The sequence below is a fragment of the Oryzias latipes genome, chromosome 22, assembly GCF_002234675.1.
Source record: "Oryzias latipes chromosome 22, ASM223467v1".
In the NCBI taxonomy this organism is placed as follows: domain Eukaryota; kingdom Metazoa; phylum Chordata; class Actinopteri; order Beloniformes; family Adrianichthyidae; genus Oryzias; species Oryzias latipes.
This window is the reverse complement of record NC_019880.2, coordinates 14,211,193-14,228,910: the sequence shown is the minus strand read 5'-3', so window position 1 is coordinate 14,228,910 and position 17,718 is coordinate 14,211,193. Positions and strand designations below refer to the sequence as shown.

General features: G+C 39.4%; 1 protein-coding gene across 16 annotated transcripts in view; it reads left to right on the top strand.

Moving 5' to 3' along the window:
* Positions 1 to 17,718, top strand: part of LOC101172039 (ryanodine receptor 3-like) — a 115,803-nt gene that overhangs the window by 63,171 nt on the left and 34,914 nt on the right. For all 16 annotated transcript variants that reach the window (XM_023951503.1, XM_023951502.1, XM_023951499.1 and 13 more), the window contains 22 exons: positions 68 to 134; positions 214 to 374; positions 469 to 634; positions 1,155 to 1,241; positions 1,589 to 1,815; positions 1,925 to 2,726; positions 4,053 to 4,253; positions 6,120 to 6,222; positions 7,634 to 7,765; positions 12,551 to 12,824; positions 12,913 to 13,027; positions 13,128 to 13,260; positions 13,642 to 13,745; positions 14,153 to 14,288; positions 14,501 to 14,687; positions 14,814 to 14,922; positions 15,005 to 15,125; positions 15,449 to 15,618; positions 15,817 to 16,037; positions 16,215 to 16,305; positions 17,009 to 17,149; positions 17,472 to 17,635. In XM_023951503.1, coding sequence (XP_023807271.1) covers positions 68 to 134; positions 214 to 374; positions 469 to 634; positions 1,155 to 1,241; positions 1,589 to 1,815; positions 1,925 to 2,726; positions 4,053 to 4,253; positions 6,120 to 6,222; positions 7,634 to 7,765; positions 12,551 to 12,824; positions 12,913 to 13,027; positions 13,128 to 13,260; positions 13,642 to 13,745; positions 14,153 to 14,288; positions 14,501 to 14,687; positions 14,814 to 14,922; positions 15,005 to 15,125; positions 15,449 to 15,618; positions 15,817 to 16,037; positions 16,215 to 16,305; positions 17,009 to 17,149; positions 17,472 to 17,635 — 3,912 coding nt within the window. The remainder of the gene's footprint in view (positions 1 to 67; positions 135 to 213; positions 375 to 468; positions 635 to 1,154; positions 1,242 to 1,588; positions 1,816 to 1,924; positions 2,727 to 4,052; positions 4,254 to 6,119; positions 6,223 to 7,633; positions 7,766 to 12,550; positions 12,825 to 12,912; positions 13,028 to 13,127; positions 13,261 to 13,641; positions 13,746 to 14,152; positions 14,289 to 14,500; positions 14,688 to 14,813; positions 14,923 to 15,004; positions 15,126 to 15,448; positions 15,619 to 15,816; positions 16,038 to 16,214; positions 16,306 to 17,008; positions 17,150 to 17,471; positions 17,636 to 17,718) is intronic.

Sequence of the window (17,718 nt, the reverse complement as noted above, 5' to 3'; positions counted from 1 at the left end):
CATCTTAACTTAATTTTATAAAAAACAATCAGCTTGGATTTAATGGATTTCATTTGGTCTTTTACAGATATCCTTTAAGATCTGTGAGGCACAGTGACGAGAGCAGACGGGTGGACTACAGCAGCATCACCACGGTATTCACTTGCTTTCTGGGAGTAATTTGCTATTGCAAATATTTTGATTTCAACTAACCCTTTTCTGTTTTTAATACAGTACTACCACTCAGTGAGGATCTTTGCTGGTCAGGATCCTGCCTCTGTCTGGGTTGGATGGGTAACCCCTGACTACCATTACTATAGCAATAACTTTAACCTCAGCAAGAACCGGACGGTCACTGTAACTCTGGGTGATGAGCGTGGACGCGTCCATGAGAGGTAACCATTCTCTAGTCTAAAATGAAATGTAACTCTCTAGTTTGCTATTTGATAAAAAAAAAAAAATACCTATAATTCCTTAAATATCTGTCAGTGTGAAGCGGAGCAACTGCTACATGGTGTGGGCCGGTGATTGGACCAGCGCTGCTCACTCCTCCAGTCGCAACAATGTGGACATGGAGATAGGCTGTCAGATAGACTTAGCCACCGGTTTGGTGACTTTTACAATCAATGGCAAGGAGATTTCCACATCCTACCAGGTACCAGCTATAAACAATCATTTTATCACATTTTAAGGTAAAAGACTTTCAGGTTTTCTGGACTAAAAATGAATTTTTTATATATTCCATCAAACTTGGATACTTATCCATAAACACCTTTAAATATTATCCTGTCGCAAAACACAACTTGACTTCCAAAAATGTGATCACAAATTTGGGATTTCTAGTAAATATGCCCAATCCATCTGATAAATTGACTGCATTTCAGGTAATTTACATCGACAGCAACTCATTCTATTTCAGACCTGCAATTTGCAGAAACTTCAAGAGCTAAGCTTTGCTTCTCAACTATTTCTAATCACATGCTGTCTCTCTTTGGAAGCCTGATTCCTGCCTCATGCTCCCACCTAAAACACAACAATCATCAAGAACACACAGACACATTAGCATTTTCATGACTCATCATTGAGCTGCTTCACGCCAGACTCACTTTTCTTCCTTTTATGCACTTAATTTGTATGAACCTTTAAAATAACGCTCTGGTCTGTCTCGTCTTCAGGTCGAACCAAACACAAAGCTCTTCCCTGCCGTGTTTGTGCGACCCACCAGTCCCAACCTCTTTCAGTTTGAGCTGGCCAAAGTAAAGGTAGAGAACTTCATTTGTGTTAAAATGTTAAAATGGAGGCTAGACTCAAAAATAAAAACACATTTTAACGGTATCTTCTTGAGTTCCTTCATTCCGTCTGACAGTATGAAACCTTCACACTGGAAGTTTGATAGCTAGAAACCTACCAGCGGCAAAGTTATTGGGGTTATTTGATCACACAGTCTTTATCAAAATACAGTGGCAAAAATGTGTCATTTTTTAAAATAATAAATAATAAATACTATTAAAATTTGTTTTGGGCATTTTTCTATTTAGAAAGATATCCTTTAATGATTGATGTATTCAGAAATCTTTACTTATTGTCTACATTTGTTTGTTCTCTTTAGAATGCCATGCCTCTGTCATCAGCCATCTTTAAGAGTGAACACAAGAACCCGGTGCCCCAGTGCCCACCGCGACTAGACGTTCAGACCATCAATGCTGTGCTTTGGAGCCGCATGCCCAACACCTTCCTCAAAGTGGAAACGGCCAAAGTCAACGAGAGGCACGGCTGGCTGGTTCAGTGTGTGGAGCCCCTGCAGATGTTGGCAGTACACATCCCAGAGGAGAACAGGTTTATTTATGCACTTTTTCTTTGGCAATAAAAGCAGGAGTGAAAATCAAAAAAACATGTTCATGCAGATCAATGATGACATTCAAAATGTACTGTTTCCATTGAAAAGGTGTGTGGACATCATGGAGCTGTCGGAGCAGGAGGACATGAAGAGGTTCCACTACCACACCTTAAAGCTCTACTGTGCCCTCTGTGCCCTGGGAAACACTCGTGTTGCCCACGCACTCTGTAGCCACCTGGACCAGTCCCAGCTCCTGTACACCATAGACAATCAGTACCTGTCTGGTATGTTGCGTGAAGGCTTCTACAATCTTCTGATCAGCATCCACCTGGAGACGGCTAAGGAGGCTCGGCTCATGATGAAAGACGAGTTCATCATTCCTGTCACCCCAGAAACTCGTTCCATCCGTCTGTTTTCAGATGCTTCTAAGAAACATCTCCCTCCAGGGGTGGGGCTTAGCACCTCCCTAAAGCCCCGCCTCAACTTTACCCCACCCTGTTTCATCAGCACCAAACGGGATTATCTGTACAGTCCTCAGATCCCGCTGGATGCTTTGAAGGCAAAAGCAATTTTAATGCTGACAGAAGCTGTTCAAGGAGGTGGGCATCACATTCGAGATCCTGTAGGTGGCGGTGTGGGGTATCAGTTTGTGCCAATCTTGAAGCTCATTAGCACCTTGCTAACAATGGGAGTGTTAGACAGTGACGATGTTCAGAAGATTCTGCTGCTAATTGACCCGAATGTGTTCAGAGACATTTGTGAAGGAGTTACAGGAACAACGGACAAGGAAGGACTGACAAGGACAGAGGAGAAGGCAGTGGAAGCTGGAGAAGAGGAAGCAGGAAAAGAGATGAAACAGCCAATGAAAGGACTGCTGGAGAAAAGATTACCAGAACCTGTTAAAAGACAGGTAATAATAGATTGTTCTGACAATAGGGGTGCACAATATGAAGAAAATTTGCGATTTGATATCAATGATCAATATTGCGATTACGATATTACTTGTGTTACATAAACAAACAGAAAAACAACGCATGCTCCGTACACATTGGGCATATGATGCGCGTTCAAGAACGTGCTGAATGCGGGTTCTTGAACGTGCAATTAGGATTGGACTTTTGCTAACCTATACTAGCGTATGTACTCACAGTTGCAGAAAGCTTAGTGCGAAATGTCAAAGAGGTGCAAATGTAGTGAATCTTGCTTCAGGCTTTTTCTTTTTCACAACTGTATTCTGAAAGAGAAAGACTTGGTGTCATAGAATTCCAGCCAGGAACAAACCACAATTATTACCTTCTCCTTCATAATCACTTTTCAAACGGTTGGCACTTCTGCGTTTTGATAAAGATGCCACCCATCTGTCACTACTAAATCTGAGTCTCTGATTGGTCAAAGTTCAACTGGTTTAACTTATGACGTGCATTCACTGGCCCTAATGTTTTGTACGTAGAACCCGAAGTGAACTTAAAAACCTACCTAAAATGTACATTTACAAGCATTTAATTAGACTTTTCATTGAAAGTCCAACGTGTGTTTCTGAGCCCGAAGTGTATGTAGCATTATACATAATTTCCATTTCTCTGCAACAGTTTTATTTAAATAAAGTCAACTTAAAATTAATTATGCTGCAAGTTATCTCAGTAGGAGTCCGGTAAGAACTTGTATTTAGGAGAAACTCATCAAAGAAAAATAATTTGCTTTTCTGGTAGTACTGGCCAAAACAAATATGGACTACAAGTAAGAACAATTTCGGTGGTTTGGGGTTGGATTTTATTGAAAAAACCTTCCCAGTGACTTTTTTGTCTTCTTCAGAGGAGCACTGGGTGCTAAAGTAACTATCTTTTGCGTATCACACATGTTAATAATGCAATGAGGATAAATTTTCGATTTATTGTGAAGGCCTAATGGACACACATTTGATTAATCATAAAATTAGACGCGGAATAATGGTAAAGCAGCAAAAGTACATCATTAGAACCAATCAACACCAAATTCAGGGCTGATGACTGGCATTGTCCTCCTCTTAATCACTGTTGAGCTGTAATAAAGCCATTCAGAGGTCAGTCAAACATGAAACAGCCCGATCCTACATTGAAAAATAATCTTCTGGGTTGTAATGTACCTTTACAAATGGGATAAGGTGATGTCTAAGGGAGTTTAACTATTTTTTTTTATAACAATATCCCCTTAAACACAGCAGTTGTATAGTTTTGTTTGTCTCTTTTCTGCTCTTCAGATGTGCGAGCTGCTTCACTACTTCTGTGACTGTGAGCTGAAGCACCGCATCGAGGCCATTGTGTCCTTTTCCGACAGCTTTGTCTCTAAACTGCAGTACAACCAGAAGTTTCGCTACAACGAGCTCATGCTGGCCCTCAATATGTCTGCCGCTGTGACGGCAAAAAAGACCAAAGAGTTCAGATCGCCTCCGCAGGAGCAGGTGAGACAACACTCCTGCTGAAAGCACAGGAAGAGGTGGCAGGAGAAGATTTAAGCAACAGTCATCACAGGTTTTTGCCTTGCTGAGTTTTTGTTAATTTATATCAGGTTTGGTTCCGTATTTAAAAGAAAAACTTTGATTACAGACATTTAATGCAGCACTTTAATAGTTGTTGCTTTTTTTATTTTCCACATTTTCACAGTAAAACATGCTGCAAAATAGTTATAATGTGGAACAATCAGTATCAGGCCTAACTGTTCCAAAATGGTCTTTCTGTGCTTTCCAGTAAAATCCTGTTTTATGCTTATTGGTTTTAGCCTGTAATGTGGCGGTGGCAGATTGCTGCATTAGTTACAAAACGAGTCTATAATAAGTGACCGCAATAACACTGCGGGGTCTTGGCTTCAAATTATGCATGTAAGTGGATAAATGAAGGTCAGCATTATGTCATTTTATGCCATTTTCCACTCGTATTGTTAATTTCTCTTGGAACTGTAAAGGACCTATAAAACCACAGAGTCGTGCTTTGCAGCACAGGTGGCATATGTGTGTGTCCTAAAGTCCCAGAGGCACAATGACACTTTTAATGCCTTGAGCAGAACTCTGCTTTGCTATCGAGCGACACAGCATCCACCTCCAGCCTACGTCGGATGATAAACAAATTTGCTGCATAAGGGATGCACAGTTGAATGTTCAACTCATTGAGTGATACTTCATTGTGTCGTCCTGATATGTTGTGGCATTTTAAAGAAGAAATGCATATGATGATAGATCACTAACAGTGTTTATTAGTTGTTGTACATTAAAATATAAAGTGCATACCTTATCTTTAGATTTGGAGCATTATTCTCGAGAAGAGCTTTATGAGTTATTTTGAGCCAAAATGGAGCTGCACTGCAAGAATTCAATAAAACAAACAAAACACAACCCTACATGAGCTGGTGCCAAACCAGATGTCTTGTAACTGTCCTCAGAAATGACAGATCCCTGAGAATATAAAGTATTTTGGTCAACTTTAAAAGTAGATCGTCCCCATACTCATAAGGTATTACTGATACCTTTTCATGCATAATTAATATGATTTCCTTAAATTTCCCATTGATGCAAGCACTACTGAATAATTCCATTTTGGCTTTTGTGACCTGGAAAGCATGAAAGCTTTTTCTTGTTCAAGATGTTCCTCGATGACACCATTTGGCCAGACTGAGCGATGCTGTGAGGATAATTCCTCCAGTGCACCTCTGAGAGTTTGCACTCTCACTAAAGAGTGGTTCCTTAAGGAGACGGCAGGAGACCGATCTCAGCACTTCTCAGTTACTTTAACAGCCCGTTGTGTTGATCTTTGGTCTGTGAGTATGCGGGGGCCGGGCATTAACCACTGTTAAAGTGCTTTTACCTTTCTATAAATGCCAAAATGAGTTAACATCAGACTCGGTTGGTATCTAAAACCAATAAAAGACAAGATGATGGGAGATCAGGTGAGTTTCTGTAGAAATACTTTATATTTGGCTTTTAAGCTCCCAGGAAGATCTTTGTATTAGAAATCACAAAACCTTCTGACAGTTGTTTGAGCACTGCGACTAAGGGGTTAAAGAGCTTTTTTCCGAAGTTTTGTACACTTTCAAGAGGTTAAATATTAAGAGGAAATAATATTATAAAAAAACTTAACCACAGTTCAGTTGAACTGCACCTGACTCAATTTTTTTCCCATTTTCAATTCAACTTCAGTCCAGAAAGAAAAAAAAAAGCCTTTTTCGTTTGAAACTAGATGTAAGAAAATATTTATTGAAATGGATCCGCAATGAAATAGTTTGCAGATGTATAAAATGTCCCAGCAGCTTGATTTTGACTTCTCCTAAATTTCAGATAAACATGCTTCTTAACTTCAGTACGGGGGAGGACTGTCCATGTCCCACAGAAATCCAGAAGGAACTCTATGATTTTCACAACCAGCTGCAGCTTCACTGTGGTGAGACACACTTCTGACAAGTCAATGAGATACTTTATTGCTTTTTTCTTCTACTGTTTACCATCGCATGACCGCCAGAAGCAGTTGGAAGAGGCTTGGTGCAAAATGTCAAAACATGCAAATCTCGCAACCCCGGGCTTTTTCTTTCACAACTCTATTCTACATATGAAAGATTTGGTATCATTCCATCCAGGCACAAACTGCAAATATTAATTTCTCCACCATTATCCATTTATAAACGGTATGCACTTCCATGAATCAAAAGGGACGCCATCCATATCTCACTACCAAGTCGAAGTCTCTGATTCATCAAAGTTCAACGTGATTTAACCTTCAATGCACATTAAATGGCCATGCGTTTTGTTTGTAGAACTCGAAAACCATCTTGAAAAGTTGTGTTTCTGCGCACAAGAGTTGTGACAGCGGAAGCCCGAAACACAGACTTACACGTGTTTTCATTGGAAGTTGCCTCTTGAACATGTGCTACCAAGGGCGATGTGGATGTAGCTTAAAAGTTACTGGCAATATTTGATTTAAATGAAGTTAAACAAATGTGTTTGCCATTTTAATTTAGATTTTATTACAAATGTTTTAATGAATTAAATTAGGTCCAATTTTGATCTAATGTCATACGTAAAAGACTGGCACAGTCAAGTGAATCTCCTGTTGCTGACAAAATGGATGTAAAAAAATGAAGGATAAGGACCTAGAAAGGGCTTTTCCTTTAGATGCTCTTTGACTTGGGGGGCTGTTCAAACGGCTGTATTTCATTGCAGGAGGTGCTCCAGGTCAGTAAATCTAAAGCCATTTAAAGTTTTAAGGGTTAAGTGATGACTTGGCCCACATCCTTGACAGACTTAAATCCTCTTGAAAACTTGTGAGTTCCTTTTAGATGTGAGATTTACTGAGGAGGAAAGACTTAAGGTGTATTGGAAAAGCACTAAGGGTGCTGGTTGGTTGGTTGGTGATGGTTTATAGCGAGAGAAAAAAACAGGAAATGAGCAGACTTCATGGATGAAATAATGAATGAATTTTCTCTGTGTTTTGCAAGCTGCCAGTGTGTCAGCATGAACATAATTGCTAGTGCTTCATGAAATGTCTGTTTTCTCCCACCTTGTACTTCTTTCTGCATCTCAGCAGAGAATTTATAGTTCAATTCCTCTATGATTGCTCTGACATCTTGTTTTGAGAAATAATTAAATTGTCCAACCATCCGTGGCTGTATTGACTGAAAGACAGTCCCAGATGTGCCATATGGCACCAACCTGTCACAGCAACCTGCATAGAGAGAAACCAATAAAAAACAAATGGAAAAAGCAAAGATTCCTTACATCCTAGACATTCTGCAGGCGATGCCTGTGTTGCACCCACAAGCAAAAAAGCTGCACAGAGATCCTTTTCTGTTTTGCAGGAATACCCATGGATGAAGATGAGGACAAGCAAGACACGTCCATTAGAGGCCGTCTCCTAACGCTGGTGAACAAGATCAAAAGTCAGTCCAATAAGGTGGAGAAGCCCACAGAGAAGGAGCAGGCTGCACCATGTAAGAAAGCTGCTAGTTTCACCAATTCACTGCAAAAAATGCAGTTCTACCTTTTATAATGTAAATCAAATCATTATTTCAACAGAAAAGTGGAAACATGGAAGATAGGGACAATCACTGCATTGAGATATTTTTTTTCCTTTATAAAGCACATGTCCTACATTATAGTGTGTTTTATATAAGGCTCTATTTCCTTGATTTATCTTTCAGAAATGTATCAAGCACAAGTTGAATTTCCTTTTCGCCTGTATGCCTGTATTCCTCCTTTAGTGGAGATGCACAAATCTAGACATATAATGTAAATATACTCTTTCAAAATTGACACTGAAAAAGTTTTTAGCTTAAAAGATAAAAAATGTGGATAAATGGTAACTGTTACTGTCGCCCATACAAGATAAAGTTTGGTGAGCAAACACAGTGGTCATTTTATTGCTTTCAGAATTGATCATTACAAAAATGTTCAGAAACTTTTTTGAAAGTTTAAAACAGAAAAAAAAAACTAACTGTTAGGGTCGCCAGTTAAAATAAATTTATTCTAAATCAAAATTTAGGGGAAGGACACAAGGACTTCTGGTTTTGGCAGATGACGTCTGCAGCCAGGTCCTCTTCTTGCTTTAGTCTGCTCCTACCACACCTTGTGATCCTTAAATTTTTTAACCAACGAGTCCTTGGCTAACTGAAAATGCTCACACTATAATCACTTTCTGTTGTTTTTGTTTCCTATTGTGTACTATTGTGCGTCTCCTCGAAGCGAGGACTTATTTTATAGTTTTCTGATGTGTCAACATGATGTCAATTTTTTCAAAAGCTATTTATTGTCTGCACCATAAAAAAAGTTTCCCTCGGGGTTGTTTGAATTGAATTGAACCCTACAATAAACTATTGTGCTGGCTAAAATAGCAAAATAATATTGAGCCAAATTTTGTGTGCTTTAAAGCTTGAATCTAAAACAATCGGTGCAAATCCGATTTGCCATAGAAAACATTCTAAATTATTGAAATATAAAATTTAGACTTAGATCTTGTAGTTACAGCCTCATTTGTTTTGACATTAAGTTTTAGTTTTGGCAACTCTCATTAACTGAGGCATTTTCCCTCTATGGTAGTCTTTTGAACTCTATTTAAGTGGGTGTAAAATGCTTAGAATGCTGGCGTTTTTATTTCATTTCAAGCTTGTGCAGTCCTCTACATTTATCAAAAAGATATTTTGCAACTCTTTCATGATTTAAACTTCTTCACATTAAGGTGCAGGATTTCGTTTTATCACCGTAAAAACGCCTCGCTTCTTTGTTGTCTTTGATTTACTTGTGTGGCATTCACATTGTCATTTAACCAAACTCTGGTTCACTTTCAATCAATTTATTTTCTTTCTTCCTCAACTTTTACATTTGGCAAGACTATATTAACATAATCCATCAACATAAAATTACCAAATTCCTCCTGCTGCAGTCATAGATTTGATTCTGTAAAAAAGGGCTATCCTCTCAATTAATAGTCATTGGTCTTAACTATGATCCTGTCTATCTTCTAAATGACATCTGGCCAAAGGTTATTTTTTTGTGGACTTTCATTAAGTTCCAGAGAAATTAGAAATGCCTCAAGGAATGAAAAACCGTCATTTCTTGTTGCTACTAATAGCTGCATTAGTCAGAAATTAGTGTGTTAAAGCTAACTGCACTGGAAAAGTGCAGACAAACTGGTGGAAGGTAGAGACAGGAATAAGCAACAGCATTGATGTCTGGTTGGATTATAAAAATGTCAACATTTCTATGGCAGTAAGTGTGCAAAAAATAACCTTATTTATTCCATTTTATTCTTGCCTTGGAATGAAGTTGTCTGTGTAAAAAAGAAAAAAGAAAAATAGCTGTTGTTGTTTAATCTTAGGCCATATCTAGTTTTACTTTCACATACAGGGTGGCCGTGGGGTTGTAAGTCCACTCTAGTTTTATCAGTGGTAGATGCATTGCCACCCTGGAAGATAGAGTAGAGTGAGCACCATTTTGACCAGTTAAAACACAGGGAGAGCTCTGGTCACGTGATTCATTCTATGAAGAGTCACAGACATTATCAGAATGGGATTTTATAGTCTTAATGGCATCAAAATTCTGGTTATCTGGTTAACGGAAGTCTAAGTAAAAGTTTGCACAAAAACCTGAAAAATGATCCTGATCTGGTGGTAATGAAGGCAAATATAACTGCTTCTATCATCTGCAGACTATTAGCTTTGAAATACTTTATAAGTTCTCAAACCTTTGTGAAACTGAGACTATTGTAGTCTCATGTTTGCTTCGAACTAGGCATAGTGAAAGGCAAATCTTTCACAATGAGCCAGAAAAGATCTGTAGAGTTTAAATAAATGCAAATAAACTTTACATTCTGGTTTCCCTTTCCCTTGATCTCAGAATTGACAGCGTTTGGGAACTTCCAAAGTACTTGGAGTTACTTGCAGTTATGTAAAACATAATAATAAGGTCAATGACTTTAAAGATTGGTGTATTCGGGCCATAGATTTTGGGTGTATAGAACAGAAGAACAATGTTAGGTTATGTGGAGCATTGCTATGTCTGCTGGCTAAATACTAACCCTTAACCACCTTAAAACCTGTGTCATTTTCTTTGACATAGTTTCTGCAGAGCGGCAGAACTAGAAATGGAACTAGAAATTGACCTTGGAGTTGTGGGTGGGTCTGATGTCGTGGATCAACCCGACCCTCTTTCTTCCCCACAGCTGAGCAGCAAAGCTGAGAGCTTGGAGAAGGCAGCTTATGGTCCACCCAGCGTATTTTCTACATCACAAATATGATCTTTTTCAAACTATTTTTGTTTTGTTTTTGTCTGCTCCTTATGCACGACAATCTGAATAAAGAAAACTCAGAAATGCAATTTTGAGCTTAATTTTCTTTATCTAATGTCCTCCATTATAAGAAAAACGACACAAAAAAACCAAAAACACAATTTTAATCAGAGTGGGTCTCTAAAGAGCCATGGTATCTCTCTCCTGTACTGCTGCTGCTGCACACAGACAATTAATCACAGACGCAAATAAAGAAGGACACAAATAATTGTGGGATTCATTGATCTCCTAAAGCCCCTTGATGTCAAATTGGTTGCTGGAGCCTATCCTAGCTTCTGTTGGGCAAAGGCAGGGGTGCAGTTTGCTAATCCGTCGCAAGGCTACACAACCCGACATGCACATTCACATAGGGACAATTTAGGGTTACCAATTAAGTTTTAAAGCATGTTCATAGGTGGAGAACATCTATGCATGCACGAGGAGAACATGCAAACTCCACACAGAAAGGTCCCAGCCAGGATTCCAACCAGGGCCTTCTTACTGTGAGACAAGGGTGCTAAGCACTACACCACATGCAGCTCAGTCCCATCAAAAATAATTGTTTTTGCATTAATATATTGTTAAACTAATATCGTTCTCCCTTTTCTTGTATTATGTGAAAATAAACCTACAGTGTCTTCCTTAAAATGGGTTTATCCCGTTTGAATTATTCAAAGTAAGATCCACACACACACTGATTGATTAATAATTTATTTAGCTCACAGGAGCTTAAACTCTTAATCGCTGATCTTTCTTCCATCTTTATGCTTCACACTTATTTATTTATCTCAGAAAAAAGGGATGACAATTCTTGAATAAGGTGTTGTTTTTCTTCACAGGGAAGAAAAAAGGTTTCACGTTGTTTGAACACTTTTTAACTGCTGCTATTTTGGAAAGAAAGAAACACCCAGTACAGAAGGAAGCTGTCTGCATTTCTCTTTTATGCTCCAGGGCTTTTCTGTCACAGAGGCATTTTTTATTTATTTATTTTATTTTTTTAACCTAAAACATTTTATTTGTGTGTTTGAGGAGAAGATAGATAGATAGGGGAGAAGGCTTCCATTGCCTTTCAAAATATGTTTCTTTGTGTGTCACCAAGTGATGTATTATTTAATATACTCACAACAAAACCTTGTGTAATGGCTAAATTTATGATTATGGTTTAAGCTAAAGGTCTGTACAGACAGTAGCTGTTTGCTGTAGTAAGGCCTGAAAAATTACATTTTTTTTTATCATTTTAGCACCTCTCAACTTCTTTTTGGCCCAAAACTTAACCGTTTTTGGCCCCTCCCACTGCTCCCGACTATCATTAAAAGAGGAGAAAAGTGTGCATTGATGCACCTCTGCACCGTGGCAGCTGAAATTGCAAAATGATTAATTGTTCTCCTGTTCTAGGAACCACACATACACGGAAAAGCTCTTGATGTTTTAAACATGTTAATTTACATCACTTAATACCTAGATGAGTACAATTTGAAGGTCCTTGGGTAGATTAATGAAAAAATATATTTAATTCAAATGCCTATTATGCTCTGTTTTGTTCCTAAACAGAATTAAGCCATTTTTAGGTATGCAAAATCAAATGTAGACAAACAGAGAATCAATTATTTGGGAAGCATTTAATCCAGCAAAGTCCTAAATAATACAGCTGCCTGAAGTCAGACAGATTCAGAGTCTGGCAATTTCATTATAAAATAGTTTTTTTGCTTCTCTGGCTTACAGATCACAACATTACACATCAAGCAGGTTTTGGTTAAATGTATTGATGTAACCATGAAAATAAATGTGGTTCTCTTTGAATGTTTTAACACCTGCTTCCTCTGAATAATGTCTTACCTTGGCTTTATTTCTTTATTGATCCGTTAAATAGAAAAGGGGATCTTGTTTCTGGCTATCTAGACTTTTAGAAACTCTGAGTTTTATAAAATGTTCTCTTTGCTTAATCCATCTTCAGCAAATCTGAAGGAGCTCATCTCTCAGACCATGGTCAGCTGGGCCCAGGAATATCACATCCAAGATCCACGGCTTGTTCGTAAGATGTTCAGCCTGTTGAGGAGGCAGTATGATTGCATTGGGGAGCTGCTCCGTGCCATGAGGAAGACTTACACAATCAGTGCTGCCTCCGTGCAGGACACCATCAATCTCCTGGCCTCCCTCGGTCAGATCAGATCTCTGCTGTCTGTCCGTATGGGAAAGGAGGAGGAGAAGCTCATGATTGATGGGCTGGGGTAGGTTTCCAGATGGGTGGCTTGCTTCTGTCGATGAGACTTCCTCTAAAGTTATAGTTTTTAATGAGTATCTGCTTTTATCCTGCAGTGACATCATGAACAATAAGGTCTTCTATCAGCATCCAAACCTAATGAGAATCTTGGGGATGCATGAGACGGTCATGGAGGTGATGGTCAACGTACTGGGAGGAGACAAGTCTCAGGTACAGGAGCTTTTACTGTTATATTGATCTGCTGAATTAAACAGTGTTGTTGCTTTCATACGGAAATTTTTTTTTTTTTTTCTTAACTCTCGCTCTGCAGGAAATTGCTTTCCCCAAGATGGTGGCGAGCTGCTGTCGCTTCCTTTGCTACTTCTGTCGTATCAGTCGCCAAAACCAGAAAGCCATGTTTGACCACCTGAGCTACCTGCTAGAGAACAGTAGTGTGGGCTTAGGTAGGTAGTGTCTGTCAGTCACGGTTACTAATGGATGATGGATGAGATACCTAAGGTCATTCTTGACAGAAATGTTCTTCCTGTTGGTGGATAATTTATTTGAAAGAGAAGCTAACATCATCTAATTCATATTAGTTTTTATCTCAATAACACTCATGCCTCTCCATACAGTTCTATGCCTGTTCATTGTGCATGCATGTTACAACTGATATTATAAGTGCAAAAACAGCCTTGCAAAATCATTAAATCCAAGAATATTCCACAGCAGGTCATTCTTTTAGAGACAGGAAACTACATCCCCTACTGTTTGTTGTCATTTTGCCACAGAGTCACAGACATGAATTAGGTAACACCAAATCCTGTGTGTGGTTTGTGTTGCAGCCTCTCCGGCCATGAGGGGGTCCACTCCGCTGGATGTAGCTGCATCCTCTGTGATGGACAACAATGGCCTGGCGCTGGCACTGGAAGAACCAGACTTAGACAAGGTGATTTTTTTTTTTGATTTTTTTTGTTTTTCAGTCACTGATGCCACTGTTAAACTGTGGAACCAGCCCATAACCACCAGGAGCTATGTGGGGTTCAGTGTCTGGCCCAAGGACATTTTGACAAATGGGCAGGCAAAGCAGAAACTGAACCTGTAATCTTGCAACCAGAGGTCGACCACTCTACCTCTGCACATCAGATGTAATGTGTGTGTGTGCGTCTGTTTGTGTGTTTGTTTTGGCCCCGCAACTGGTGACCTGGCCAGGGCATACCCTACCTGGGACAGGTTCTTGCGACCCAGTGACCTTGAAAGGGATACAGCGGGTTAGAAACATGGATGGATGGATGAAAATGCAGGATCAGTATATTATGTCTTCTAGCTTATTGATTGCATCTGGTGTGTCTGCAGGTGGTCACCTATCTAGCTGGCTGTGGTCTCCAGAGCTGTCCGATGCTCCTGGCTAAAGGCTATCCAGATATTGGCTGGAACCCCATAGAAGGAGAGCGTTATCTGTCCTTCTTGCGTTTTGCTGTTTTTGTAAATGGTAGGAATACAGCACTTATTTCATCCTCCACTAAGGTTTCCTTTTTATCTATAAAACAGAAAAATCAAACAAATACTTCTTTCAGTGTCTCAAGGCAGTCCATAATTTGTTTTGGTGAATCAATGATGTGTAGCATGTTCAGAGATGTTATTACGTATATTTGTGCATTTTCTTAAACATTTAAATTCATTCATTTTGTGTCTTGGCTTCAGGGGAGAGTGTGGAGGAGAACTCCAGTGTTGTGGTCAAATTGCTCATCCGCCGTCCCGAGTGTTTTGGACCTGCCCTCCGTGGAGAAGGAGGAAACGGCCTGCTGGCTGCAATGAAAGAAGCCATAAAGATCTCAGAGACGCCAGCATTGGACCTGCCAGGCTCGGTGCAGGGAATCAGCTCTGATTTGTAAATCCTAACCAAATCTTCCAAAAATCAAAGCAGGATTTACTATTAAAACGTCAATTTTTTCCCCCTTTTACTTTGTGAACACATTTTAATTTTAATCTCATCACCTTTTTTCCTCTGTGTTAGATCTGCTGATGGTGATGATGAGGAGGAGGTAGTGCACATGGGCAATGCCATCATGTCCTTTTACTCTGCACTTATTGACCTGTTGGGACGCTGTGCTCCTGAGATGCATGTATGTTTGTTTGAAACTTCAACAGTAGAACAGTTGGGGACATTTTTGTTGCAGCTTCCTGTAACTGACATGCCTTTTCCAGCTCATCAACAAGGGGAAAGGTGAAGCTCTGCGCATTCGTGCCATCCTGCGCTCTCTGGTTCCAACCGAGGATCTAGTGGGAATTATCAGCATTCCTCTAAAAATGCCTGTTGTCAACAAAGGTACCACTGTTGTTTGAATTAAATCATATGATATAATATTCCTTTCTATTTTTTTAAATAATCAGATTTAAAGTGAAAAAAAGTAGTTTCTACAGCTGTGCCATTAACACGGTAAGACTACAATTTTTACTGCGGTCAATGCTACACAAACTCTGCAGTTCCAACGGCTGCATGCAGTTTAATGAATACGTATGGCTTTGCTAATCAGAAAAGACTTCCCTTCACGCACCGCATACACCTCCCTGGGTATCCCAGAGCCTCAGACACGCATGGATTACACTGTTTAAATGTTGCCTTTTTGTGTCTGTCATGTTTTCTGTCAGATGGATCAGTGACCGAGCCAGACATGTCAGCAAGCTTCAGTCCGGACCACAAGGCTCCCATAGTCCTGTTTTTAGACCGAGTGTATGGGATTGAAGATCAGAGCTTTCTGCTTCACTTGCTGGAAGTGGGCTTTTTGCCTGACCTGAGGGCCGCCACCTCCCTGGATACGGTAGGTCGGGACAACCAAACAGAGAAATGTGAAAAGCAAATTTGATTGAATGAAAAAAAAAAGTTTCAACTATTATTTTTTTAATAAATTGGTGAACAGGAAACTGGACAGGCATCACAAACTGGCTTTAAACAGCATCATAATCTTTATTAAATTTCACATTTTCTTATGTACATTTTTGTTTGTTTATTTCTCCAGGAGGGTCTGTGCACCACGGAGACAGCCCTGGCGATGAATCGCTACATCGGTTCAGCAGTGCTGCCCCTTCTTACTCGCTGTGCGCCTCTCTTTGCCGGCACCGAACACCACGCCACCCTCATCGACTCCACCCTCCACACCATCTACCGCTTGTCCAAGGGCCGCTCTCTGACTAAAGCACAGCGAGACGCCATAGAGGAGTGCTTGCTATCTCTTTGCAGGTATGGAGCAAAAATATGCCTTTAGTTTAGGGGTTAGACAGCTTGTCGTTACTGCAGTCTACTTTTTTTTTTTATAAACACATGTTCTAAAATAGTGTTTTGAAATGACAAAGTTGATGGTAGTCTGATGACGCTTGGGGCAGCAACAGTCTTATCTGGTCTCTTCCTATTTTGCAGGCACCTCCGTCCCTCTATGCTGCAGCAGCTCCTGCGCCGCCTCGTCTTTGATGTGCCCTTGCTGACTGAATACTGCAAGATGCCTCTAAGGGTTAGCATTAAAAATAGTCCCCCCCCCCTTCCCACTGTGCATTATCTTTCACCCCATATTGGCAACCATAGCTCAGTTTATGTTATTGAACCGGTACCACTTTTATTCCATTTTTTTATTTCAAGCTGAAATTTCTTTTTCTTTACAAAATTTATTTATTTTAGTGTTTGCTCCTTAGTCATTCTTGGCTTTTGCAGCCTATTAGAATAGATGAGCTTGATTTAGAGCCGCAAAGCAGCTTATTTCCTCCAGCTCAAATGAAAATATTACCTTTGATGTTAAGATCCTGCTGCTTTTCACATAAACACCACATTTTTTGAACTTGTGAGTAACAAAAATAATAATAATAATAATAATAACAAAATTGACAAATCTAAAATAAAATTATAAATTAGAAAATATACCGCCAGCACACCCTCATTATTTTCAAGTCTAACATCAGAGGTAAACACATATTGAAATCAGGCTTCTTATATATATTTTTTCAATAAAACAAAGCTTTCATTGGAAGGAATTTAGATTAAAAGAAAAAAGCCCGTAGTGGCTCATTGATAAATAATACTTACCTCCAGTTTCTTTTTTAAAAGAGCTTCAACTTGAAATCAAATTTTTGCTTCTCTGCTTGTTCTGCAGTATTCCTGGAATTTTGTGGTTTTACTCCACCATAGTTTATGCATTTCTTTGGTCAAACCTTCTGTTTCAGCTGCTTACTAACCACTACGAGCAGAACTGGAAGTACTACTGCCTCCCGTCAGGCTGGGGGAGTTTCGGAACGGCATCAGAGGATGAGCTGCTTCTCACAAAGAGGATCTTCTGGGGAGTGTTTGACTCTCTGTCTCAGAGGGTAAGGTGTTTGGGTTTTGTGTTATGTCATCAGAACGTTGTTATCATGGTTTGGGAGTATTTCTCTCTGATTTTTTAATAGAAGTGAATTAATATTGAATAAAAGGCACATTTTCCCCTGCAGTCCAGTTTATTTGATGTTATGTGCTTTAATTTTTTTCTAAGGAGTGCAAATGTGACTTTAATGCTTTAAAGAATTGCATAGAAAATTTAATTTACCAATAAAATGCATTATACAGAATTATATGTTCTGTTTCCACATCCCCTGTAGAATATTTCACTACTTTGATTCTGCATTTAACTTTAAAACTTTTCTGTTGTAGAAGTACGATCAAGAACTGTTCAAGATGGCCATGCCATGTCTGAGTGCCATAGCAGGAGCTCTACCCCCAGACTATGTGGATGTTTCCATTAATACCACACTGGAAAAGCCTGTGTCTATTGATGCTCAAGGAAACTTTGACCCTAAACCCATCAATACAGCTAAGTAAGCCAATTCGGAGCCTAAAATCAATGGCAAATGTAGCATCAGCCCTACTAAATACATTAAACCTGTAATGACATGTATAC